Source organism: Procambarus clarkii, chromosome 59 (assembly GCF_040958095.1).
Source record: "Procambarus clarkii isolate CNS0578487 chromosome 59, FALCON_Pclarkii_2.0, whole genome shotgun sequence".
NCBI lineage: Eukaryota > Metazoa > Arthropoda > Malacostraca > Decapoda > Cambaridae > Procambarus > Procambarus clarkii.
In genome coordinates this window covers 30,009,692-30,036,962 of record NC_091208.1, presented here as the reverse complement: position 1 = coordinate 30,036,962, position 27,271 = coordinate 30,009,692, and the positions used below count along the sequence as shown (strand labels likewise).

General features: G+C 40.2%; 1 protein-coding gene across 5 annotated transcripts in view; it reads right to left on the bottom strand.

Moving 5' to 3' along the window:
* Positions 1-1,246: 1,246 nt before the first annotated feature.
* eIF2beta (eukaryotic translation initiation factor 2 subunit beta) overlaps positions 1,247-27,271 on the bottom strand; it is a 66,383-nt gene continuing 40,358 nt past the window's right edge. For 2 of the 5 annotated variants that reach the window (XM_045758342.2, XM_045758344.2), the window contains 6 exons: positions 27,047-27,076; positions 19,171-19,310; positions 18,876-19,005; positions 13,434-13,497; positions 4,633-4,771; positions 1,247-2,455 (listed from right to left, as the gene is read on the bottom strand). In XM_045758342.2, coding sequence (XP_045614298.1) covers positions 2,405-2,455; positions 4,633-4,771; positions 13,434-13,497; positions 18,876-19,005; positions 19,171-19,310; positions 27,047-27,076 — 554 coding nt within the window. In that variant the 3' untranslated portion in view covers positions 1,247-2,404. The remainder of the gene's footprint in view (positions 2,456-4,632; positions 4,772-13,433; positions 13,498-18,875; positions 19,006-19,170; positions 19,311-27,046; positions 27,077-27,271) is intronic. The other 3 variants (XM_045758343.2, XM_045758346.2, XM_045758345.2) reach the window with 2 other exon arrangements.

The following is a 27,271-nucleotide window of genomic DNA, read 5'->3' as shown; positions in this document are numbered from 1 at the left end:
ATGGCGTTTCTTGCTTACAAAATTTCTTTCCAGATGTTCTGCACATTTCTTCCTAATTATTTTCTCCAGTACTTTACAGGGAATTTATGGGAGAAATGCTGGTCCATACATAGCCTCTCTTAAATATCAGAGCCCCATTTTGTCTTTCAAATGTCAAGGGGCTTATCAGGCAAACTTTTACCTCAACCAGGCTGCAAGCAGCTATGTCCAACAGTCTGGTTAAAAACCGGGCCACAGGGACGTTGAGCCCCAAAATCATCGCAAGATAACCTGCTTGATGGGGTTCTGGGAGTTCTTCTACTCCCCAAGCCCGGCCTGAGGCCAGGCTTGACTTGTGAGAGCTTGGTCCACCAGGCTGTTGCTTGGAGTGGCCTGCAGGCTCACATATCAACCATAGCCTGGTTCGTCTAGCATTTCATGAAGAAAACCATCTAGTTTTATCTTAATGTCCACAGTTGTTCTGGCAATATTTCTTATATTGGCTCAAGAGCTTGCTTGCTTGCTTATACCTCAAGAGACCATAATTTTATTCATTGTTCAGCTTCTTTCTACTGATCTTTATCTGTTACTTGTACCTGACCATCACTATCTCGAACATTTCCTGGCGAGTTATTTTAGAACAAGTTGTATTTAGCAAATACTTATAGAGTAATTTTTTGTTTTTTAGTCTGTTTAGTCTCTGAAAATAAATTCCCATCTGTGACTAGTGCATTAATCATGCAGTAATCCCTGCAAACACAAACCGTAACTGTGTCTATTTTCCGCTTGTTACATCTTGGCTTAACATGTTTATGACGTATTAGAACGTTGTTACAACTTGCTATATTGGTTGTTATAACTGGTTAGGAGGTGTTTAAACTTGTTTGAACGTTGTACCAACGTTGTAGTTTCGGTGTGTGTTTGGTGGGATGGCCTTTATCAATATAACTTCACTCTCCCTACTCACTCACTCTCTCTCTCTCTCACTCTCACTCTCTCACTCTCTCACACTCTCACACTCTCACACTCTCACACTCTCACACTCTCACACTCTCACACTCTCACACTCTCACACTCTCTCTCTCTCTCACACTCTCTCTCTCTCTCACACTCTCTCTCACACTCTCTCTCTCTCTCACACTCTCTCACACTCTCTCTCTCTCTCTCTCTCTCTCTCTCTCTCTCTCTCTCTCCTAGTACGTGAGCATCACACAATAGCCCATAAGCATTGTTTATAATGCAACGAGAAGGCTATAAAAGTGAACAATAACTATTTATAGTTTATTCTAGATAATGGTCTCCAAAAAAAACCAAGAGAGTTGAGTACAACAAGATAGAACATCTATCTAGTAGAAATATGACAATATGGGCCTAGTAAAATCTCTTATAATCTGGTCTAATTGCACGATCAATACGAAAATTAATACTGAAAATTATATATATACTGTACAATTTATTATAATGTACTTACAAAAATCAAATCTGAAAAAAAAAGAGATTTTGAAATGGAAAATAAACATCTCAAACCTGGCTGGATATTAATGATTCAATTTACATCAAATTAAAAGGTTATCAACCACCAGCTGCACGATTCTTCATTACCAGTCAGCAGTATGGCTTCTCTCACAACACACACACACTCAATTTGAGATATTTTTATAGTGCAGGCGATGAGTCACAATAACGTGGCTGAAGTATGTTGACCAGACCACACACTAGAAATTGAAGGGACGACGACGTTTCGGTCCGTCCTGGACCATTCTCAAGTCGATTGAGAATGGTCCAGGACGGACCGAAACGTCGTCGTCCCTTCAATTTCTAGTGTGTGGTCTGGTCAACATATTTTTATAGTGTTTTAAGATAATCTAAAATTTATTATAGCACTGTACAATGACGTGTCCTCAATTTTATTGTTAAAGTTGAAAATATAAACACATCAACTTACTGTCTGGTGGATGCTTTTGTTACTCAACAAACCGAAACCTTATTATGCAAAAAATGCCAAAATAAGCAAACTTTCCCTAACCAAAAATGGTATGAAAATAAATATAAGTAAACGTAGGTCCTATATATACGGATGAAGTGTTTAATGCGCTAACAATGACTTCCAGCTTAAAACATGCGTACTGCTTTTACCACGTGTGATAAAATCTTTTTAGAATTCTTTAATAGAAAACAAAGAGGAACTCCAACTACCCTTTCTAAATGCATTAAAAAAGTGGAACCAAGCTATTTGGAGAATACAAGTAATACCACTTTACCTGAATAGACTTTATTTAATCCAAATATTTGCATGCTACATTCTCATACTTTCCAGATCTGGAGTTGTTTTTTTTTTCTTATGATAATATGTGACTTTACACCTATAAAATTGTCAAACTGTAAAATATGTAATGAAAAAAATTAATACTAAATGCACTGTCACCTAATTTTTGCTTGCTCTGATTGCTTGTCTCTGTTGTTTGTTGGCCACAGCCTGTAAAAAAAAAAAAAAAAAAATCGGGTGAATTCAACATGCGCGCAGAGAATAAATTACAGTAACGAGATTGAAAACAAATAAACCATTCCACAGCTATGAAATGATAACGTGTGACGATGTTTTGGTCTGTCCTGGTCCTGTATAGTACAACATAACAGGGTTCAGAACGCACCACAGCAGTCACTTTCACTCCATGTGATGGTGGTGGTTTGATTAATTCTGGATTACTGGGGCCAAATTCACGTAGCAGTTACGCAAGTACTTACGAACGTGTACATCTTTCCTCAATCTTTGACAGCTTTGGTTATATTTATTTAACAGTTTACAAGCATGAAAACTTCCCAATCAACTTGTTTCTTATTATTATAAACAGCCTCCTGGTGCTTTGGAGCTCATTAACTGTTTAATACTTGTAAACAAAGCCGCCAAATATTAAGAAAAGATGTACAGGTTTGTAAGTGCTTGCGTAACTCTTTCATGAATCTGGCCCCCTGGGCATTAAACATTAACCACATAATAATTACATTGACTCTTATCTTGAACTTTTCAGATATAGTCTAATACATATATATTTAGAGATCAAATTATGAGTATATTTCACAGATGGTTAATCTGCAACCACCTCAGGATAATTCAATTCAAATAAATGATATTCCATAGTTTAGTAGTATCTTGAGTAAGTCACAGTATCATGGATACAACCACACAAATAAATGTGGTACTACACCTCCACATATCTGCTACAGCATCACTGACGCAAATAAATGAAGTATTACACCACCACATATCTGCTACAGCATCACTGACGCAAATAAATGAAGTATTACACCACCACATATCTGCTACAGCATCACTGACGCAAATAAATGAAGTATTACACCACCACATATCTGCTACAGCATCACTGACGCAAATAAATGAAGTATTACACCACCACATATCTGCTACAGCATCACTGACGCAAATAAATGAAGTATTACACCACCACATATCTGCTACAGCATCACTGACGCAAATAAATGAAGTATTACACCACCACATATCTGCTACAGCATCACTGACGCAAATAAATGAAGTATTACACCACCACATATCTGCTACAGCATCACTGACGCAAATAAATGAAGTATTACACCACCACATATCTGCTACAGCATCACTGACGCAAATAAATGAAGTATTACACCACCACATATCTGCTACAGCATCACTGACGCAAATAAATGAAGTATTACACCACCACATATCTGCTACAGCATCACGGACTCAAATAAATGAAGTATTACACCTCCACATATCTGCTACAGCATCACTGACTCAAATAAATGAAGTATTACACCACCACATATCTGCTACAGCATCACTGACGCAAATAAATGAAGTATTACACCACCACATATCTGTTACTGCATCACTGACAAACACACAAATGAATGAGGTATCATATCTCCAAGACATCTGCTCCCTAGTAAAATACAAGATAATTATGTAACCAAAATCCAAAAAGATAATGAGTCACAATAACATGGCTGAAGATGTAAAGACCAAACCACACATCGGAAAATGGAGAAGCGACACAGTCTCAGTCCATCCTGGACAGTTGTCAAGTAGTCATAATGATCCAGGACGGACCGAATCGTCTGCGCTTCTCCATCTTCCGATTTGTGGTCTGGTCTTCAAAAAGTTCCAAGATGGGTTTTAGCAAGAAGCTCGAGCACAGTCTCTTGTAATACTGGACTGTGTAATCACCATCACCACTGAACGGAGTCTCACTTGCATGGGCTATGGAAGCACCTGACCTTTAGGGAGGCACAAGTCCGCCCTGCCAAGCATCATCTTCCAAGTCAAGGGCAACACACACGCACCACAGACATATATTGCCACAGTACGCTAGCCTAATTTTTTTTTTAAACTGCCTATCAATTCTTTAACAGGCATAAACCTCCTTTCAAGTGGGGGGGGCACATACAGTACCATACATACAAGAAGCCTACGCAAAAAGATGTATCAACGGAAGGGATTTATCAGGAGAAAATGCCAACCATTACGACTAACATTAAGTCGCATGTTAACTATATACTGTATAGAAGCAAGAAAGGTATATAAATTGGCCACATTATATTCAATAGTTATTTAGGAAGAAGAGTGAAACAAAAAATGGCAATGTAACTTACCTGGAAACCAGACTTAATGGGAGCAACAGAACACCGGGAATTACACTGTTCACACTGAAGGAAGTAGAGGCGAGCATCTTTTTGCAGGATCGTGTCTGGAGATCGGCACGTGTGGCAAGTAACATATTCTTTAATGTATCTGAAAAAATTCCATAATAAACTTCATTGGCATTTCACAAGAGAAGAAATACATGTGAAAATACTTTACTGCAATTTCACAATTACAAATTTGATATTTCCCAATTTCAATTAATCAAAGCACAGATCACTCCCAGTCCCCAATGTCCAGCATATTTTGCAATACGAACAATAGGGGTCTTGTATTACAGTGGCTACCCATAGTCAAGGATCCTGGGTTCAATCCTTGGACGGGACATAAATGGTCGATACCTGCTTGATGGGGTTCTGGGAGTTCTACTCCCCAAGCCCGGCCCGGGCCAGGCTTGACTTGGCCAGGTTGGACAAGTTTCCTTTCATCTAATGCCGCTGTTTACCTAGCAGTAAAAAGGTGCCTAGGAGTTGAGCAACTGATGTGGGGATGCTTCCTAGGAAAGGTTCATAGTTTGACCTATAAGAGATCCTTGATGTAAGCTAAAGGTTGTACCCTCTTCCCCTCACCATCTCCCCCCCCCCCCACTCTATCGACACACACACACACACACACGCCCAGTTCAAATTCCAGAGCACACCATAGAATACATAAGAGGAATCTCAAGTCAAAGTGGAAAAATTACTCAAGGGGAGGTTAGGAAGAAATAAAGCAGTTGGACTTGGAGTTTTACCTTGGGTTCTTGCTGCAAGGATGTGCAATCGAGCCGAGAATTCCACTCTAATTTCAAGACATCCTTGTGCACAGGAATCTTAACAAATACAGTGGCCCCTCCAATTACGAATTTAATCCTTTCCCAGAGAAGGGCTGTAACTCAAAAATTTGTAACTCGAAACGAATTTTCCCATAAGAAATAATGTAAATTGAATTAATCCATTCCACACTCCCAAAAATATTAACTTCAAAATACATTTTATACATAACACGCACATTTTGTACTATAGTGTGTGCAAGTTATAGCTTACCTTTATTCATGACTAGTTGGTGTATAGAAGACAGTGATGAGGAGGGGGAGGAGGAGAGGTGTTAGTGTTTGGAAGGGGAGTTCCCTTCCATTATAACATCTGGCTTTGAGGACCTCTCGGGGGTACTCTCTCTCTCCTACATTCTGCCTGCATACCACTAGGACCGGGTTGTGGCTTACTACTCATTTTTCTCACTAAGAACCTTTCCATAGAGACTCTTTGAGGTTATCTTGAGATGATTTCAGGGCTTAGCGTCCCCACGGCCCGGTCCTCAACCAAGCCTCCTTTTTGTTACACCCACCCCCCCCCCAGGAAGCAGCCCATAGCAGCTGTCTAACTCGCAGGTACCTACTTACTGCTAGGTAACAGGGGCATCAGGGTGAAAAACATTTTGCTCATTTGTCTCCACCTCCACCGGGGATCGAACCCGGAACCTCAAGACTACGAATCCGAAGCACTGTCCACCCTGCTGTCAGACTCGTTTTTCCCTACATTTTAACACTTGTCTGTAGTGAGGCATTAGTGTCATTGAAAAGGTTAAGGCAATGGTCTACTACAGCTTGATTTGGGCGAGTCGTTTCAACAAAACTTTGCATTTCTTCCCATACTGCACACCACTTCTTAATTATTAAGGAACCCATGGCATGGTATATAATAATTACTTTTTATTTAGAAATGAAAAAAGCTGAAAAACAATAAAATTCGCTACAGAGAATTCAAGCAAGATCGTCACTAAGTGGGCGGTCTGGTAAACTGAAGCAGGGTTGTCCGTGTCACCAGGACCCACGCACTCCGTCTACCCATACGTGTATCAACAAAGTCGCAAGTCGAGTCAAATTTTCCGACGAAATCAGGGTCGTAACTCAAAAAGTAGGAGCATTCGTAAGTCGAGGTTCCACTGTACAGTACAGTATATGGAAAATGGCAACCATAGTTCCAATCTATAAAAATGGTAGCCGTGAAGACCCTTTAAACTATAGACCTGTATCAATAATAAGCAGGGTAGTCAAAACACTAGAAAAAAATAGCTAAAGTCAAATGGGTAGAGCACCCGGAGAGTAATGACAATAATGGACAGACAGTATGGTTTTTGAACAGAAAGATCCAGTGCAAGAATTCCACTTTGTTTTTATGATAAGAGCCACAGAGATTCCACAGGAAAGAAGGGATTGGGTTGATTGTCTTTCTGGACCTAAAAAAGGCTTTTGACAAGAGTCCCACACAAGAGGTTGTTCTGGAAACTGGAACTTGCTGGAGTAGCAACAGCAACTTCTGACATGGATGAAAATTTTTCTGACAGACAGATGAGGGCAGTAATCAGAGACAATGTATTTGGCTGGAGGAGTGTTACTAGCAGAATACCACAGGGTTCAGTTCTTGCACCAGTACTGTTCATGGTCTACATAAACAATCTACTAGAAGGAATACAGAATTATATGAACATTACACACAGAAATCACAATATCGTGATGCATCAAATGAACAAATCCACAAGGGCCATGACAAGGGTTCGAACCTACGTCCGAGAGGATCCCAGACGCTGCCTTAATCAACTGAGCTACGACATGGTAAAAGAATTGCAACCGGGAAATCATCCTGATTTACCAACGGATCCTGCAGTCTCTCCGAGACACAAACCAGGGTTTTACGCAATTCCCCCCATGCACCCGAGCTATGTCAATAGGCTGTTCTACCTCTTCGCCCTTACTTCATTACAGGATCGTCTGGGATCCTTTCGGACTTAGGTTCGAACCCTCATCACGGCCCTTGTGAATTTATTCATACGTTTATATGAACATGTTTATGATTGATGCTAAGATACTGAGGAAGATGGGAGATGCAGACTATTGTCATGCCCTTCAAATTGATCTAGATAAAGTAAGTGCTTGGAGTGACATGTGGCAAATGGATTTCAATGTGAATAAATTTCATGTTATGGAATTTGGAATTGGAGAAAATAAACCCCACACAACTTATAAATTATGTAGAAAGGAATTACAGAACTTTAAATAAGAACAAGACCTAGGGGTGGTTTTGGATAGTAAACTGTTGCCAGCGGAACACATAAAGAACATTGTGAGAGGAGCATATGCATTGTTTTCCAACTTCAGACTTTCTTTTAATTACACGGATGGTGAAATACTTAAGAAACTATTCATGACTTTCGTGAGACCAAAACAACAATATGCAGCAGTAGTATGGTGCCCAAATCTCAAGAAGCACATAAAGAAATTGGAAAAGGTAAAAAGAGGGCAACAGCATGCTTCAAAATGGCTTCAGGAACTGAAAAACAGGAGTTATGAAGAGAGAGACAAGAGGCGTTAAATATGACAAAGCTAGAAAATAGATGAAAAAGAGGTGATATGATCACCACTTACAAAATAATGACAAGAATCAACCAAATTGGTAAGAGAAATTCCTGAAACTAGCAACTCAAGAACAAGACGACGACACATTCAACCTAAGGAAACAAAACTGCCAAAAAAATATTTAAAAAGTTTTCTTTGCCATCAGTGGTAGATGGCTAGAACCAGATAAGTTATTTGGTGGTGGTGGTCAAAACTGTCAGAAATTTCAAAGTATTATATGACAAAAATTACCGGGAAGACAGAACACCACAAGCGTAGCTCTCAGCCTGTAAGTACATCTTGTTATGTCCTGTAACATCAGGTAATTAACACACACAAATGTAAATAAACAATTCCGAAATGGGATTGTGCAAAATAAGGATTTCAGAGAGCCAGACTCGATGCCAATTCCATAAAACACCATCGAGTACACAGAGATGTCTCAGGACAAAGTGGAAAATTTACTCATAGGGCTAAGAAGAAATAAAGCTGTTGGACCAGATGGACTTTCACCTTGGGTACTGAGAGAATGTGCAACTGAGCTAAACATTCCACTAACTGATATTCCAGATGACTGTTCAAAGGAACCTTAGCAGATATATGGAAAAACGCAAACATAGTTCCAATCTACAAAAATGGTAGCAAAGAAGACCCTCTAAATCAGATATCTGTATAACTGACAAGCATAGTAGAAAAAAAAATGCTGGAAACAAATAATTAAAGCCAAATGGGTAGAACACCTGGAGAGAAATGACATAATAACAGACAGTATGCTTTTCAATCAAGAAGATCATGTATAAAAAAATCTACTTAGTTTCTATGAGTGTCACAGATTTAATAGGAAAGAGAAAGTTGGACTGACTGCATTCATCTGTACCTAAAAAAAAAAAAAAAAAAAAGCCTTTTGACAGTTGTACATGTACAAGGAGGTTGTTTTGGAGAATGGAACATACTGGAGGAGTAACAGGGAGACTTTTAATATGGATTAAATATTTTCGAACAAGAGAAATGGGGGGCAGAAATCTGAGGCAATGACTCAGACTGGAGAAATGTTACTAGTGGAGTACCACAGGGTTCAGTTCTTGCACCAGTGATGTTCATTGTCTACATAAATGATCTACCAGAAGGAATATAAAATTATATGAACATGTTTGATGATGATGCCAAGATACTGACGAAGATAAGAAACTTGAATGATTGTCATGCCCTTTAAGAGGGAATTTGTGGGTGGGAGGAAGTGAAAAAGACTGGAAACGTAGATGGACACGGTGCATTTTTGAAGAAATACGGAGTGACTGTAGGCATGCAGGATATGATAAGGGACAAGACTAGGAACAAGTGGTTTGTTAAGAGGGGAATGTATCTATTTATAATGAACATGACAATTTAAGTGAAGCATTATATTCTTAGTGAAATGAAGCAGCATGGTGGTGCTTATTTAACAGTGCTGCTATACCACTATAGTATGAATGACTAATTTTGTACGGTCTAGTCTAGTCTTTCAAACAGTGTTCACATTTTTCTCCAGGCTGATGCCTCCCCACCTTATGAAAGTGAGAAATTTTAATGTAATTATCTATTTCTACTAGAATGAATTTCCATAACAGACTAATGTACAAATCCAGCAAAATAGTTTTTATTACAAATTAACTTTCTTGTGACTGATATCAAAACACTTTATAATAATGCATATAATATTACACACACACACACACACACACTGCTATGAGGATGATAAACTAATGATGATAAATGCATATAGTCCACCGCCAAGCAGCACATGGTCAAAGGAGGAGCTAGATAGTAAACGTGAAGGTCTTATAACAATAATGAGAGAGATTATAGCGAGAGCGGATAACGATAGATCACGACTGTTGATAGTCGGTGACTTCAACTTGAAATCCATAGACTGGGAAGCATATGAAGCTAAAACAGAAGATTTTTGGACCTGTAAATTTGTAGACCTCATCCTGGAAACATTCTTGTATCAACATGTTAAATAAGCTACGAGGATGAGGGAAGGGGACATTCCCTCCATGCTAGATTTGATATTTACCAGGAAGGAGGAAGAGATATTTGACATTCAGTACCTTCCTCCCTTGGGTAAAAGTGACCATGTCTTTTTGGGAATAAAGTATGCAATGCGTTATAAGCTGGAAGAAAATAAGGAGGTTGAAGTAGTTGAAAAACCAGACTTCAGGAGAGGACATTATGGTGACCTTAGAAATTTTTTTAGTGAGTATAATTGGACAGACTTGATGCTAGGCAAGGAAGTGAATGAGATGTATGGCAAGTTTTGTGAAATATATGATAAAGGCACAAAAAAATTTATACCAAAACAGAGATGCAGAACTAGGAAACAGGATTGGTTCAATAGAAATTGCGAGAGGGCTAGAGACCGAAAGACACAAAAATGGAATCAATACAGGAAGAGGCTGAACCCCCAAACATACCAGCGATACAAAGATGCGAGAAACAACTACACGGCAGTGAGGAGAGAGGCAGAAAGAAATTTTGAAAAAGGGATTGCAGACAAATGTAAAACAGAACCAGATCTATTCTATAAATTCAAAAACAACAAATTGCAGGTAAAGGATAATATTCAGAGGTTGAAAATGGGAAATAGATTCACGGAAGATGAAAAGGAAATGTGTGAAACACTAAACGAAAAGTTCCAAAGTGTGTTTGTACAAAATGAAATCTTTAGGGAACCAGATACAATAAGAATTCCAGAGAACAACATAGAACACATAGAGGTGTCTAGAGACGAAGTGGAAAAAATGCTCAAGGAGCTCGGTAAGAACAAAGCAGCTGGCCCAGATGGCGTTTCACCATGGGTTCTGAGAGAATGTGCATCTGAGCTCAGCATTCCACTTCACCTGATCTTTCAGGCATCCCTGTGTACAGGAATCGTAGCAGACGGGTGGAAACAGGCTAACATAGTTCCAATCTACAAAAGTGGCAGCAGGGAAGACCCCCTCAATTATAGACCTGTATCATTGACAAATGTAATAGTGAAAGTATTGGAAAAACTAATCAAAACTAAATGGGTAGAACACCTAGAGAGAAATGATATAATATCAGACAGACAGTATGGTTTTCGATCTGGAAGATCCTGTGTATCGAATTTACTCAGTTTCTATGATCGAGCCACAGAGATATTACAGGAAAGAGATGGTTGGGTTGACTGCATCTATCTGGACCTAAAAAAGGCTTTCGACAGAGTTCCACATAAGAGGTTGTTCTGGAAACTGGAAAATATTGGAGGGGTGACAGGTAAGCTTCTATCATGGATGAAAAATTTTCTGACTGATAGAAAAATGAGGGCAGTAATCAGAGGCAATGTATCAGAATGGAGAAATGTCACAAGTGGAGTACCACAGGGTTCAGTTCTTGCACCAGTGATGTTTATTGTGTACATAAATGATCTACCAGTTGGTATACAGAATTATATGAACGTTTGCTGATGATGCTAAGATAATAGGAAGGATAAGAAATTTAGATGACTGTCATGCCCTTCAAAAAGACCTGGACAAAATAAGTATATGGAGCACCACTTGGCAAATGGAATTTAATGTTAATAAATGTCATGTTATGGAATGTGGAATAGGAGAACATAGACCCCACACAACCTATATATTATGTGAGAAATCTTTAAAGAATTCTGATAAAGAAAGAGATCTAGGAGTGGTTCTAGATAGAAAACTATCACCTGAGGACCACATAAAGAATATTGTGCAAGGAGCCTATGCTATGCTTTCTAACTTCAGAATTGCATTTAAATACATGGATGGCGATATACTAAAGAAATTGTTCATGACTTTTGTTAGGCCAAAGCTAGAATATGCAGCTGTTGTGTGGTGCCCATATCTTAAGAAGCACATCAACAAACTGGAAAAGGTGCAAAGACATGCTACTAAGTGGCTCCCAGAACTGAAGGGCAAGAGCTACGAGGAGAGGTTAGAAGCATTAAATATGCCAAAACTAGAAGACAGAAGAAAAAGAGGTGATATGATCACTACATACAAAATAGTAACAGGAATTGATCAAATCGACAGGGAAGACTTCCTGAGACCTGGAATTTCAAGAACAAGAGGTCATAGATTTAAACTAGCTAAACACAGATGCCGAAGAAATATAAGAAAATTCACCTTCGCAAATAGAGTGGTAGACGGTTGGAACAAGTTAAGTGAGAAGGTGGTGGAGGCCAAGACCGTCAGTAGTTTCAAAGCGTTATATGACAAAGAGTGCTGGGAAGACGGGACACCACGAGCGTAGCTCTCATCCTGTAGCTACACTTAGGTAATTACACACACAATAGAACCTCAAGTGACGACCTCCTCAAATGGCGACCATTTAGGGTAACGAACGCCCCGATTGCTGACAATTCGTCTCGTTTGGCGACCGCTCGTTTGAATAACGTCAACACCACATGGTGGGGTCTGCGGCTGCTTCTCGCACATTCTCGGACGCCTCCGACGATGCAAATAAATTATTTTTCTATGTGTACAGATGCAAATTGATGCTGGGATGTTGCAAAGCATTGACTTTTTGTAGAAAAATGAAATTAACTTTTTTAAAGAAAGAACAAATGTCAAAAAGGTTCATTCGGTGTTCGACAGGTAGGCTGCTCCATGTTTCTTGAATAAAAAAAAAACGAAAAACAAAAAAAAAAACAGTTGAAACAATTTGAAAAAAGACAAATGCCATAAAGGTTCGTTCAGTGTTTGTCGGGTAAACTAGCAAGAAATATTTGTCGAGAAATAAATGAAAAATACAAAAATGGAACACATTTGAAACACACAAAAACTGTCATAATGGAGCAGCCTACCTAACAAACAGTGAACGAACCTTTATAGCATTTGTCCATTTTTCAAATTGTTTCAACTGTTATTTTATTTTTTTATTTAAGAAACGTGGAGCAGCCTACTTGCCGAACACCGAACGAACCTTTTGCTATAAAAAAAAAAAAATTGCAAGAAAAATGTCAAAGGTTTGTTCAGTGTATGTAAGGTAGGCGGCACCATTATTTAAAACATGGAATATTATATTGATGTTTCTCGGTGGTAGAGGGAATTAATTTGATTTCCATTATTGTCGATGGGGACATTCGTTTTGTACGACGTCCGTTTCACATGACGATCACGGCGCAGGAACGGATTAAATTTGTTATTCGAAGTTCCACTGTATAATATATATAATTATACAAAACACTGTATAATAATGCAACCTGTCAGTTGCACCTTAAAACAAAACAGCACTTAAATTGTTCTTAGAAACAGTGAAAGGGAGCATACAAACTTCAGTACTATACTAAAAACATCTGCCAATTTGGCTACACTTGAAGCATCCAGATGTATTCCTTACTGTATTCCTTACCTCCTAAGTACATTTTCTATTTGTTTTTGCTGGAATCGTCCCTTGATGATCAACTGATTACTGCCTACAAACAAACAAAAAATGTTAGTACAGTAATATCAAAAACATCCCCAACTCCTGATTAAAGAAAAATATTTTATATTGAGTTTTATACTCTTAATATGAAGTACAATTAATATATTTAGTTGTGTGGTATTCTACCACATCACTCATGTACATATAGAATTTTTTGTAAATATTACAATATTGAATAACAAAAATCCAATGAATGTAATGAAATCCCTCTTTCTGATGGGTCCCTTCAGTGACTACCCGAGCTACTCACGAACGAAATCCCTCTTTCTGATGGGTCCCTTCAGTGACTACCCGAGCTACTCACGAACGAAATCCCTCTTTCTGATGGGTCCCTTCAGTGACTACCCGAGCTACTCACGAACGAAATCCCTCTTTCTGATGGCTCCCATCAGTGACTACCCGAGCTACTCACGAACGAAATCCCTCTTTCTGATGGGTCCCTTCAGTGACTACCCGAGCTACTCACGAACGAAATCCCTCTTTCTGATGGGTCCCATCAGTGACTACCCGTGCTACTCACGAACGATACCCAGAGCTTTATGTACACCAGCAGACTCTTCCAAATCATGAGCATCGATCCTGACGACAGAACGAGTCTGGGCCTGAGAGAGGACACTCAAGACACCACCTACTGTGTGGTGGTGTCAAAGGCAAGAATTGCAAAAGTGCTGGTGTTATCTTGAGGTTATCTTGAGATGATTTCGGGGCTTTAGTGTCCCTGCGGCCCGGTCCTCGACCAGGCCTCCACCCCCAGGAAGCAGCCCGTGACAGCTAACTAACACCCAGGTAGGTACCTATTTACTGGTAGGTAACAGGGGCATAGGGTGAAAGAAACTCTGCCCATTGTTTCTCGCCGGCGCCCGGGATCGAACCCGGGACCACAGGATCACAAGTCCAGTGTGCTGTCCGCTCGGCCGACCGGCTCCCTCCGACCATGTGAAGCACCCTCAACAAGCAACCCCTCTGGAAATGACCAAACCACACACCACAAGATGAGGAGACGATGACATTTCTGTCCATCCTGGACCATTATCAAGTAGGTTGTTATCCTGACATGATTTCAAGGGCTTAGCATCCCCACGGCCCGGTCCTCAACCAGGTCTCCATTTTGTTACACATCCCCAGGAAACAGCTTGTAGCAGCTGTCTAACTCCCAGGTACTTATTTACTGCTAGCTAACAGGGGCATCAGGGTGAAAGAAATTCTGCCCATTTGTTTCCGCCTTCACCAGGGATCGAACCTGGAACCTCAGGACTATGAATCCAAAGTGCTGTCCACTCAGCTGCCAGGCCCCTTGTTATGGGAGCGAGATTGGTGAGGATTAAGCCACCCAAGAAGTGGCACGGGCATGAATAGCTCATGAAATTGGGAGCGTGGTTGTTGTTTTAGATTCAGCTACTCGGAACAAAGTTCCAAGCAGCACGGACCATGGTGAGCCAGTTGTACTCACCTAGCACAGGAGATGTACGCGGGAGTGAGGGAGACACTGGCATTAAGCAAGGCAAGAGTGAGGCGAGGAGCAGGTAAGAGGTAATTCCTAGGAGCAGGTAAGAGCATGATCGCACTGCCTCTGCTAGTCCCAGGAACCAGGTGTCACAGAACCACTACCTCAACAAGGAGAAAATGAGATGTTAATCCTCAAAGATTGCAAGCCCGCAGCAGCAACCAACAGCACCTGGGCAACGTAATCCACTAGGAACAGGAAAGAAGAGCCAAGGCAGACTTAGGGGAAGGGATTAAGCAGATTCCTGAACATGGGACAGCAAAGGCTGCCCCAAAGAAGTCCACCACTGCAACTCTTAAAGGGGCCTTGGAGCCGGTCGGCTGAGCGGACAGCACGCTGGACTTGTGATCCTGTGGTCCCGGGTTTGATTGCAGGCACCGGCGAGAAACAATGGGTAGAGTTTCTTTCACCCTATGCCCCTGTTACCTAACAGGGGCATAGGTACCTGTTAAAATAGGTACCTGGGTGTTAGTCCTGGGGGTGGAGGCCTGGTCGAAGACCGGGACGCGGGGGACACTAAAGCCCCGAAATCATCTCAAGATAACCACAGTCTCTGCAACAGGCAGAAGAGCCTCCACCCCTAGCACCAACAGAAAAAAGCCACACAGACTACCACAAAGGTAGGGTATGGCATACCTTATACACAGGGAGCCGGTGGCCGAGCGGACAGCACACTGGACACGTAATCCTATGGTCTGGGTTCGATGCCGGGCGCCGGCGAGAAACGATGGGCAGTTTCTTTCACCCTATACCCCTGTTACCTAGCAGTAAATAGGTACCTGGGAGTTGTCAGCTGTCACGAGCTGCTTCCTGGGGTGTGTGTGTGTGGTGTGGGGAAAAAAAAATAGTAGTAGAAACAGTCGATTGACTGTTGAGAGGTGGGCCGAAAGAGCAGAGCTCAACCCCTGCAAGCACAACTAGGTGAATACAACTTATGAATACAAGCACTAAAGGATGTCTCATGACACACAAAGGTTTAACCCTTGAAACTCCCATCCAATCCTAAGATGTCTGAACAATAATGTATTTACTTAAGTAAAAGTGAACTCGCCTGGTTGTGCTTAAGCTTTGGCTCTTTGGTCCTGCCATAATGTGTGCATAACATCTTATAATGTTCTAGGCACTTTTGCAACATTTGAAACACCACCTGGTACATGATGTTCTCAATTGGTATCTGAAGCCTTCAGTAAATACCTGCAATCTTGAAAAGTGACTTGCAATGTTGGAGCTTTTTCCCTATTCTCAGGTCATGGTTTTTTAAAATGACAAGAGAAAGAAATTATCAGGAGAAAACACAGTCATTGCGACTATATAGCACTGGGAAGTGGTCAGGATAAGGATTTGGGATGGGATGAGGGGAAGGGAATGGTGCCCAACCACTTGTGGAGGGTCGGGGAATAAATGCCAACCTGCATGAAGCGAGACTGTCGCTCTACCCTCCAACCCAAGTGGTTGGGCAACAGCAAGAAAAACAAATATTGTATTTCATGTTATTCTTCTGTGTGTGTACACAGATAATGTCTTGTGTAACCCTTGAACAATACAAGAGGGTTAAACAGACCCCACTGTATGTCGTGGGACAGCATCTGGAACACACTATCTGCACACTATACAAAGCAAGTTTGAAAACCCAGTCAAACTACAACCTCACGAACTTGTCGCAAAAAACAGCTGACCAGAAAAAGAAAATGAAGGAAGATTACCAAATATAGGGGGGACTCATCCAAACCCTAAAATTGGTAAAGAGAGACTCCAACTCTCCTCCCCAGACTAAACAACTTGAAACAAAAAAAAGGACCCAGATGATACCAGCTCATCCTCCTGTTTAGGTAGTACTTATAGTAGCGATGAGGACCACTGTACATATATTGACGTAAAAAGGCAATTAGTAAAGTAGAAATCAGTACTATTGAATTGGACAAACCGGAAAAGGTTTTGTACCAATGTTGCAAAGAAAACTTAACCTAGGCTAACCTTCCTAGGCCTAATATAGTACATACATACATACATATATATATATATATGCAGAATAACCACACGTGAAAAATAGAAAATGCATAGCGCGTTTTCGGCTAATTCGCCTTCATCAGAGCAAAGTAGAATGAAGATAAGATTGCTGATCAGACCTTTATATCCGCCTGGGCAGATCACCTGACCACCAAAAATAAGTGAATTATAAGAAAGAAGGTAACTGCAGAAGGCCTATTGGCCCATACGAGGCAGCTCCTATTAATATCTCCAAGTGCCATACGTGTTAAATGATTGCTATATTGTTTTGACGTGCTATATTGAGGCTTAAATAGGGATCCAACTTGTACATACCGGGGCTCACATTAAGGCTGTTGTTACAATGTTTGATCAGAGCAGACTCGATCACGTTTCGTTCAACAAAATCCTTACTTTTAACAATACATTTTGCCCCTGTGAAGTCGATAGAATGATTACATAAACTGGAATGTAAATACAATGCACTGGATTGCTGGGCTGTACGAATAAAATATAAATAAATATAAATATAAATAAATATTCGTACAGCCCAGCAATCCAGTGCATTGTATTTACATTCCAGTTTATGTAATCATTCTATCGACTTCACAGGGGCAAAATGTATTGTTAACACTTTCGCTCACCCCGCGCGCCACCCCTTAACTGTGTGATATGGGACCCAGGGTGTCACGGGAGCGCGCGTAAATTCTGAAAAGTGTATACTCTCTTCAACTTTGTCACCTTAATTCTCGTCCTACGAGATTAAATTTGGTATCATTGTGTTCGCAATAGAATTCTCTACAGCACTAAATGCATATAAACTCCAAAAGCCCGGCTAATTACCCGCAGCAAACAGAGAAAGTGCGAACGAGTTACCCAGGAGCGCGCAAACGCGATAAAATGTTTTCACTATTTTCACTCTGGTCACCTCAATTTTTATCCTAGGTCTTTCATTTTGGTCTCAATGGGTTCGCAATAGAATTCTCTAGAGGAACATTAGCATATAAAATAAAAAACCTGGTCACGCTCCAACCGCTGACGAGTTGAAGACGGGCCACGCGTTAGCCGCGAGTGAGCGCTCGGACGCCTTCCAGCTACACTCCCAATTCCCTCCCTTTTCAAGCCTTTCTTTCGCAATTTTCTTCCTGGAAGGGCCTTGTTCATGATCACTATCCATCATGGAGTAAGGGTAGATAGTTTCTAAAGCCGCAGTAAGAAATATAGCCACGGAAAATAGCCGAAATGTTCACACGTTTGAGATGCGAGGGGAGGCGACATTGGTCACAACAGTGAAGCGAAAACAATGGGCCCACGGCATGTGCCAAGCCACCTGAGGGCCACAAGGCTCAACAAAGAAAATGGGAAGACATCGGCGCACATTTTAAAACCAGTCCCAAAAAAATCGGATAAAAACCTGATTTTTGGCGATTATTTAAAGTGGATGACGCAATGCTGCGTCATCCCCGGTATTACCGACAGTAAACGGATGACGCAATGCTGCGTCATGCCCGGGCGAAAGTGTTAAAAGTAAGGATTTTGTTGAACGAAACGTGATCGAGTCTGCTCTGATCAAACATTGTAACAACAGCCTTAATGTGAGCCCCGGTATGTACAAGTTGGATCCCTATTTAAGCCTCAATATAGCACGTCAAAACAATATAGCAATCATTTAACACGTATGGCACTTGGAGATATTAACAGGAGCTGCCTGTTGATTCACAGGGAAATGTGGTTATCATAATATTAAACAAATTATTGTCTGTTTTACATGTATGATGTAAATATGGGTATAATAAATAGGTCTATGGAGTATGTAATGGAGTTTACCTTGACCCATGAAAACAATCCTGCTACCATTTCATAGTACAAATACTTACCATCGATACTTCCCGATGTACCCAACTCAGCCAAGAGAAACTGTAGTACATGTTTGGGCATTCTGTGAAGGAGCCTACATATTTCTGCAAAGTTAGCAAAAGCTGTTTTCTTAGACCCAATCCTAACAACCTAGAAGGATAAATAAAATTATTAGACAAGAACTTCAATCATTATACAGGGCTATATATCTTACTTTAAGCATAGCTTATATATACAATTCATTAGTTAGGTAACAAAATGAGGCAAGCATATTTTGTAAAACAAGACCAAAAAGTCCTACATGACGATACGTACCTGAGGTGGTTTCATGACAAACTTCTTTTTCTCGCCTGTGGCCATCTCCGGATTTTTTTCTCGGAGCTGATTAAACGCACGTTCTAATAATTCATCATATGTGTAGTCGCGTTCGCTACCTATCCATCCATCTCCAGATTCTGAGAGAGAAATCATACATTAGATACTGAAAGTACAAAATACAAAGAAAACCCCAACACATTTGTAATAATTCTAAGAGGAGCATTTCATGGCTTTTAGTAGTAACCTGAAAAATATTCCATTGTGGCAATGTAGGTTTCCCAAGCAGATTGGTATGAGTTTGATCAACATGATATTCAATGTATGTAGTTTGATCAGACCACACACTAGAAGGTGAAGGGACGACGACGTTTCGGTCCGTCCTGGACCATTCTCAAGTCGATTGTGACAATCGACTTGAGAATGGTACATATGTGTGTAGTATTGTGGGAGGAGGAATTGTGATGAGGGAGGGAGAGAATCGAGGTAGCCTCACTGTGTGTAATTACCTAAGTGTAATTACCTAAGTGTAGTTACAGGATGAGAGCTACGCTCGTGGTGTCCCGTCTTCCCAGCACTCTTTGTCATATAACGCTTTGAAACTACTGACGGTCTTGGCCTCCACCACCTTCTCACTTAACTTGTTCCAACCGTCTACCACTCTATTTGCGAAGGTGAATTTTCTTATATTTCTTCGGCATCTGTGTTTAGCTAGTTTAAATCTATGACCTCTTGTTCTTGAAGTGCCAGGTCTCAGGAATCCTTCCCTGTCGATTTTATCAATTCCTGTTACTATTTTGTACGTAGTGATCATATCACCTCTTTTTCTTCTGTCTTCTAGTTTTGGCATGTTTAATGCTTCCAACCTCTCCTCGTAGCTCTTGCCCTTCAGTTCTGGGAGCCACTTCGTAGCATGTCTTTGCACCTTTTCCAGTTTGTTGATGTGCTTCTTAAGATATGGGCACCACACAACAACTGCATATTCTAGCTTTGGCCTAACAAAAGTCATGAACAATTTCTTTAGTATATCGCCATCCATGTATTTAAATGCAATTCTGAAGTTAGAAAGCATCGCATAGGCTCCTTGCACAATATTCTTTATGTGGTCCTCAGGTGATAGTTTTCTATCTAGAACCACCCCTAGATCTCTTTCTTTATCAGAATTCTTTAAAGATTTCTCACATAATATATAGGTTGTATGGGGTCTATGTTCTCCTATTCCACATTCCATAACATAACATTTATTAACATTAAATTCCATTTGCCAGGTGGTGCTCCATATACTTATTTTGTCCAGGTCTTCTTGAAGGGCATGACAATCATCTAAATTTCTTATCCTTCCTATTATCTTAGCATCATCAGCAAACATGTTCATATAATTCTGTATACCAACTGGTAGATCATTTATGTACACAATAAACATCACTGGTGCAAGAACTGAACCCTGTGGTACTCCACTTGTGACATTTCTCCATTCCGATACATTGCCTCTGATTACTGCCCTCATTTTTCTATCAGTCAGAAAATTTTTCATCCATGATAGAAGCTTACCTGTCACCCCTCCAATATTTTCCAGTTTCCAGAACAACCTCTTATGTGGAACTCTGTCGAAAGCCTTTTTTAGGTCCAGATAGATGCAGTCAACCCAGCCATCTCTTTCCTGTAATATCTCTGTGGCCCGATCATAGAAACTGAGTAAATTCGATACACAGGATCTTCCTGATCGAAAACCATACTGTCTGTCTGATATTATATCATTTCTCTCCAGGTGTTCTACCCATTTAGTTTTGATTAGCTTTTCCAATACTTTCACTATTACACTTGTCAATGATACAGGTCTATAATTGAGGGGGTCTTCCCTGCTGCCACTTTTGTAGATTGGAACTATGTTAGCCTGTTTCCACACGTCTGCTACGATTCCTGTACACAGGGATGCCTGAAAGATCAGGTGAAGTGGAATGCTGAGCTCAGATGCACATTCTCTCAGAACCCATGGTGAAACGCCATCTGGGCCAGCTGCTTTGTTCCTCCCGAGCTCCTTTAGCATATTTTCCACTTCGTCTCTAGACACCTCTATGTGCTCTATGTTGTTCTCTGGAATTCTTATTGTGTCTGGTTCTCTGAAGATTTCATTTTGTACAAACACACTTTTTGGAACTTTTGTGTGTGTGTGTGTGTGTGTGTGTGTGTGTGTGTGTGTGTGTGTGTGTGTGTGTAATTACCTAAGTGTAATTACCTAAGTGTAGTTACAGGATGAGAGCTACGCTCGTGGTGTCCCGTCTTCCCAGCACTCTTTGTCATATAACGCTTTGAAACTACTGACGGTCTTGGCCTCCACCACCTTCTCACTTAACTTGTTCCAACCGTCTACCACTCTATTTGCGAAAGTGAATTTTCTTATATTTCTTCGGCATCTGTGTTTAGCTAGTTTAAATCTATGACCTCTTGTTCTTGAAGTTCCAGGTCTCAGGAAGTCTTCCCTATCGATTTTATCAATTCCTGTTACTATTTTGTACGTAGTGATCATATCACCTCTTTTTCTTCTGTCTTCTAGTTTTGGCATATTTAATGCTTCTAACCTCTCCTCGTAGCTCTTGCCCTTCAGTTCTGGGAGCCACTTAGTAGCATGTCTTTGCACCTTTTCCAGTTTGTTGATGTGCTTCTTAAGATATGGGCACCACACAACAGCTGCATATTCTAGCTTTGGCCTAACAAAAGTCATGAACAATTTCTTTAGTATATCGCCATCCATGTATTTAAATGCAATTCTGAAGTTAGAAAGCATTGCATAGGCTCCTTGCACAATATTCTTTATGTGGTCCTCAGGTGATAGTTTTCTATCTAGAACCACTCCTAGATCTCTTTCTTTATCAGAATTCTTTAAAGATTTCTCACATAATATATAGGTTGTGTGGGGTCTATGTTCTCCTATTCCACATTCCATAACATGACATTTATTAACATTAAATTCCATTTGCCAAGTGGTGCTCCATATACTTATTTTGTCCAGGTCTTCTTGAAGGGCATGACAATCATCTAAATTTCTTATCCTTCCTATTATCTTAGCATCATCAGCAAACATGTTCATATAATTCTGTATACCAACTGGTAGATCATTTATGTACACAATAAACATCACTGGTGCAAGAACTGAACCCTGTGGTACTCCACTTGTGACATTTCTCCATTCCGATACATTGCCTCTGATTACTGCCCTCATTTTTCTATCAGTCAGAAAATTTTTCATCCATGATAGAAGCTTACCTGTCACCCCTCCAATATTTTCCAGTTTCCAGAACAACCTCTTATGTGGAACTCTGTCGAAAGCCTTTTTTAGGTCCAGATAGATGCAGTCAACCCAGCCATCTCTTTCCTGTAATATCTCTGTGGCCCGATCATAGAAACTGAGTAAATTCGATACACAGGATCTTCCTGATCGAAAACCATACTGTCTGTCTGATATTATATCATTTCTCTCCAGGTGTTCTACCCATTTAGTTTTGATTAGCTTTTCCAATACTTTCACTATTACACTTGTCAATGATACAGGTCTATAATTGAGGGGGTCTTCCCTGCTGCCACTTTTGTAGATTGGAACTATGTTAGCCTGTTTCCACACGTCTGCTACGATTCCTGTACACAGGGATGCCTGAAAGATCAGGTGAAGTGGAATGCTGAGCTCAGATGCACATTCTCTCAGAACCCATGGTGAAACGCCATCTGGGCCAGCTGCTTTGTTCCTCCCGAGCTCCTTTAGCATATTTTCCACTTCATCTCTAGACACCTCTATCCGCTCTATGTTGTTCTCTGGAATTCTTATTGTGTCTGGTTCTCTGAAGATTTCATTTTGTACAAACACACTTTGGAACTTTTCATTTAATGTTTCACACATTTCCTTTTCATTTTCCGTGAATCTGTTTCCCATTTTCAACCTCTGGATATTATCCTTTACCTGCAATTTGTTGTTTATGAATTTGTAGAATAGGCCCGGTTCTGTTTTACATTTATCTGCTATCCCTTTTTCAAAATTTCTTTCTGCCTCTCTCCTTACTGCTGTATAATTGTTTCTCGCATCTTTGTATCGCTGGTATGTTTGGGGGTTTGGCCTCTTCCTATACTGATTCCATTTTTGTGTCTTTTGGTCTCTTGCCCTCTCACAATTTCTGTCGAACCAATCCTGTTTTCTGGTCCTGCATCTCTGTTTTGGTATGAATGTTTGTGTGCCTTCCTCGTATAGTTTTAAAAATTTGGCATACATTTCATTTACTTCCCTGCCTAGCAACACTTCTGTCCAATTACACTCATTAAAAAAAATTTCGAAGTTCCCCATAGTTGCCTCTCTTTAAATCGAGTTTATCAACTGTTTCACTGTCCCCATTTTCTTCTAGATGATATCTTAAAGCATATTTAATGTCTAACAGGACGTGATCACTCTTTCCCAAGGGAGGAAGGTACTGGATGTCAAAAATCTCTTCTTCTTTCCTGGTGAATACTAGATCCAGTACTGACGGTATATCTCCTTCCCTCATTCTTGTGGCTTGCTTTATGTGTTGATACAAGAATGTCTCCAGAATGAGGTTCACAAATCTGCATGTCCAAAAGTCCTCCGTTCTTGCTTCATAGGCCTCCCAGTCTATTGCTCTAAAGTTGAAGTCCCCCAGTATCAACAGTCGTGATTTATCTTTATCTGCTTGTACAATAATATCTCTCATGACCATTATGAGGCCCTCTCGTTTGTCATCCAGTTCTTCCTTTGTCCACGTGTTGCTTGCTGGTGGGCTGTAGGTATTTACAATTATCAGGTTATCATCCTGATTCCAGACCTGCAATGCCATTATGTCAATATCTCGAGGGTTTTCAAATATTAACTCTTACCTTCAGGTGTTTTTTCACCAGTACAGCCACTCCTCCTCCCTTCCTAGTTTTCCTGTCACGTCTCCAAACTGAGTAGCCTCTTGGGAATATGACTTCATTTATTATATTTCCTTCAAGTTTCGTTTCTGATAATGCAACAATATCTGGGACCCTAAGCTGGATTATATCTTGCAACTCCAAAGTTTTTGACCTCACTCCATCTATGTTGGTATATACAATTTTCAGGAACATGTTCCCTTTTCCTTTGCTCTTTACTCCCCCTTCCACTACTGATCTTGTTGCTTTGTTTTTATGTACCATTTCACAAGCTTTCCAGTCCCTGTCACTTTGTAAAAAAAAGAATTTCTGTCTTCTTCATTTCTATCCCCATTTAGCCGTTTTGCCTCAATTAAGTTCATTTTCAGCTTTTCTCTGTCTTCCTTGGAGAGGTCTTGTCTTATTGACCAAGATTTGCCAACCTCATCACTCTGCAGTTTCCTGGCATTTCTTAGCACTTCCATCATGTTTTTCACTCCATTAAAGGTCACCCTTAAGGGGCGGTTCTTTTCTTTCTCATATTTTCCTATTCTTCTAAAATCACTGACATTTTCCTTTGAGCCTTCTCCTAAACCTACTATTTTCTCTATGATTTTCATCTCTTCTGCCGCTCGGTCCACCCTAGATGAAATTTCCTTCTCTAAACATCCAAAAATGATTATGGACTTAGTTCTATCTGCAGTGTTTTGTACCAGTTTACTGTTGGTAACCAGTTCTTTCCTAATTGCTTGCCTAATTTCTGCTTCTTGTTGGCCATTTCTGCTTTTGACTTCCGAACACACTTCTTTGATAGTCTCTTTCTCTTTTACAACTTGAGCATATGTCGCTTTTATTTCTTCTTTATACTTTTCTAGTTCTTTATTCACCTCCTCTATGTGAGTTGTCAGTGAAGTTTCCAGTTGGAGATCCTTACCTAACTCTATGTTAGCCCTTAGGCTTGCTTGGAGTTGTTCACCATATGAGTCTATCTTCTTGTTTATTTCTTCAAAGTCACCACACTTCACTTTCCATGCCTCATTTTCTTTCACTAGTTCCTTGATTTGCTCCTCCTGATTTGTTACCTTGTCTGTTAATGCAGTAATAATCTTACCCTGTTGCAGCATACTCCCTTTTAGAGTGCAAAGCTCACTCCAAAGAGCTCCATTGTCCTCTTCTAATTTAAGCACTTTTTCTTCATACTTCATTTGCATGTCCTCAATTATCTCTAACCTGCCAAGAACACCTCCTTTCCTTATATCTTGTGTTGAGAATCCTTTGAAACCATCATCTGATGGTGTGTCTACCTTCTCAGTGGGGGTGGTGGCGGCGGCCATCTTTGATTTTGTTCTAGACCAAAACAAACTTTTCCACTCGACTATTTTCACTCAGTTTTACTTGTTTATTGTATTTTATTTGCTTTTACTCTTCCCTGAACCTTTATGTAACCTGGGACACCACTGTAGCCCTCAACCTGTTCCCAATACTTAGGTAATTCGATATTTCCAGGAGCTTGCTGCAGTGTGACTTCTGCCTCCTCCAGCTTCACCTCCATCCTCCAGCTTCACCTCCATCCGTGTGTGTGTGTGTGTGTGTGTGTGTGTGTGTGTGTGTGTGTGTGTGTGTGTGTGTGTGTGTGTGTGTGTGTAGGGGATGGGGAGGGGGGGGGTGGCACAGCCACTCTTGTTTTGCTCACCATACTAGCTTAGTGGTTCGCTATGAACACATTTGTACATGGGTATATACAATGTGTGTATATAGTATAACAACAGCACCAGGAGTATGTTGGGAGGAGCTATTTTGGTGAAGGCGGTGATGTAATCATAGCGTCGTCTGCTGGCTGCTGTGTGATTTTTCATGCAGTGTATGGTGGCCACTGTAAAGTTTGGACACAATACCGGCTTACTTGCAGAGTTCTGGTGAATAAAACATGTAGATAGGTATATATAACATGTGTAAATAGTGTAATAAAAACAATAACAGTATGGTGGGAGGAGCAATGTTGGCAAGTAAGATGTTGGAGTGAGGGTGTGGCAGCTGATACTTACGAAGATCTGAATGTGTTGATGGTGAATGTATATAGTGTGTGATAGTGTGTAAATAGATTGTATATATACATAAATTAGTATGATGCATGGGAAATATGTGCAACATGTGTGTACATATGTGTCATGCACATAACACAGTGTCTTCGGACAGTACGGATGTTCTACTACCATAATACAGTGTACATGTTCATTATACATAGGAATGGCACGAAAAAACAAAATGTATTTTGAACTGTGCACAAAAAATAAAAAATATATATATTCACGGCAACTCGCGCATCCTGCCCCGGGCGACCAGGAAATGATGACGTCACTCGCGAACTTACTTACGGACCCCATATCAGTCAAAATATGTACAATTTCGACCTTCTGTTACTATACCCTTACATTTTCCGAATAAATTCATAAGCTTGAATTATTGAGTTTGCGTCCAAAAAGCCACACATGATAAGTAGGCCCCAATGAATGCTGCAGGAGGAGGATTAAGAAAACCAAACGGCAAAATAAACAAAACATTGAATCACCATTGTTGACAAAGCTGATCAATTCAATATCTTTTATATTCAGCTATCACCCAAAATGGTAATCAATTTTTGTATAAACGTAAATTAGAAACATGTCAATGCAAATAAGAAAAATTATTATTTGACAAAGTTTACAAAAGTTATTATTCAAAAATCAAATTAGTGAGAGAGTTGATACAACAACTATCTTCTTACGAGACACCTACTAACCACAAAGCTTTTCTTTCTCAACTGGCCCAAGCAATAACTGTACAACACATTAGCAAACACAAAGACCTCCTATACTACAAGCCCCTATACTCATGAAGAACCCAAGGACACATGAGTACACTGGCGGACAGAGAAACCAATACATATTAAGATACAAATAAGACAAATTAGAGATTTTTGAAGGTTCTCCTGTGACCTGACGCTTACCTCTTATTTCTTCACACACACCTATCTCCTCTGAGAGCATGTGTAAAATAAAATACAATTAATAAATGTCCACAAACCTAGGAAGTAGTCAGTTATACAATTAGATCAAAAGTTGATTTTAATAATGGATATGGGCATGTAATGAATATTTTGTTTAATATTAGATAAATTCAAATCATCTCTGAAACTAATAAGCATTTAAATATAATCCAACCACGATAATCT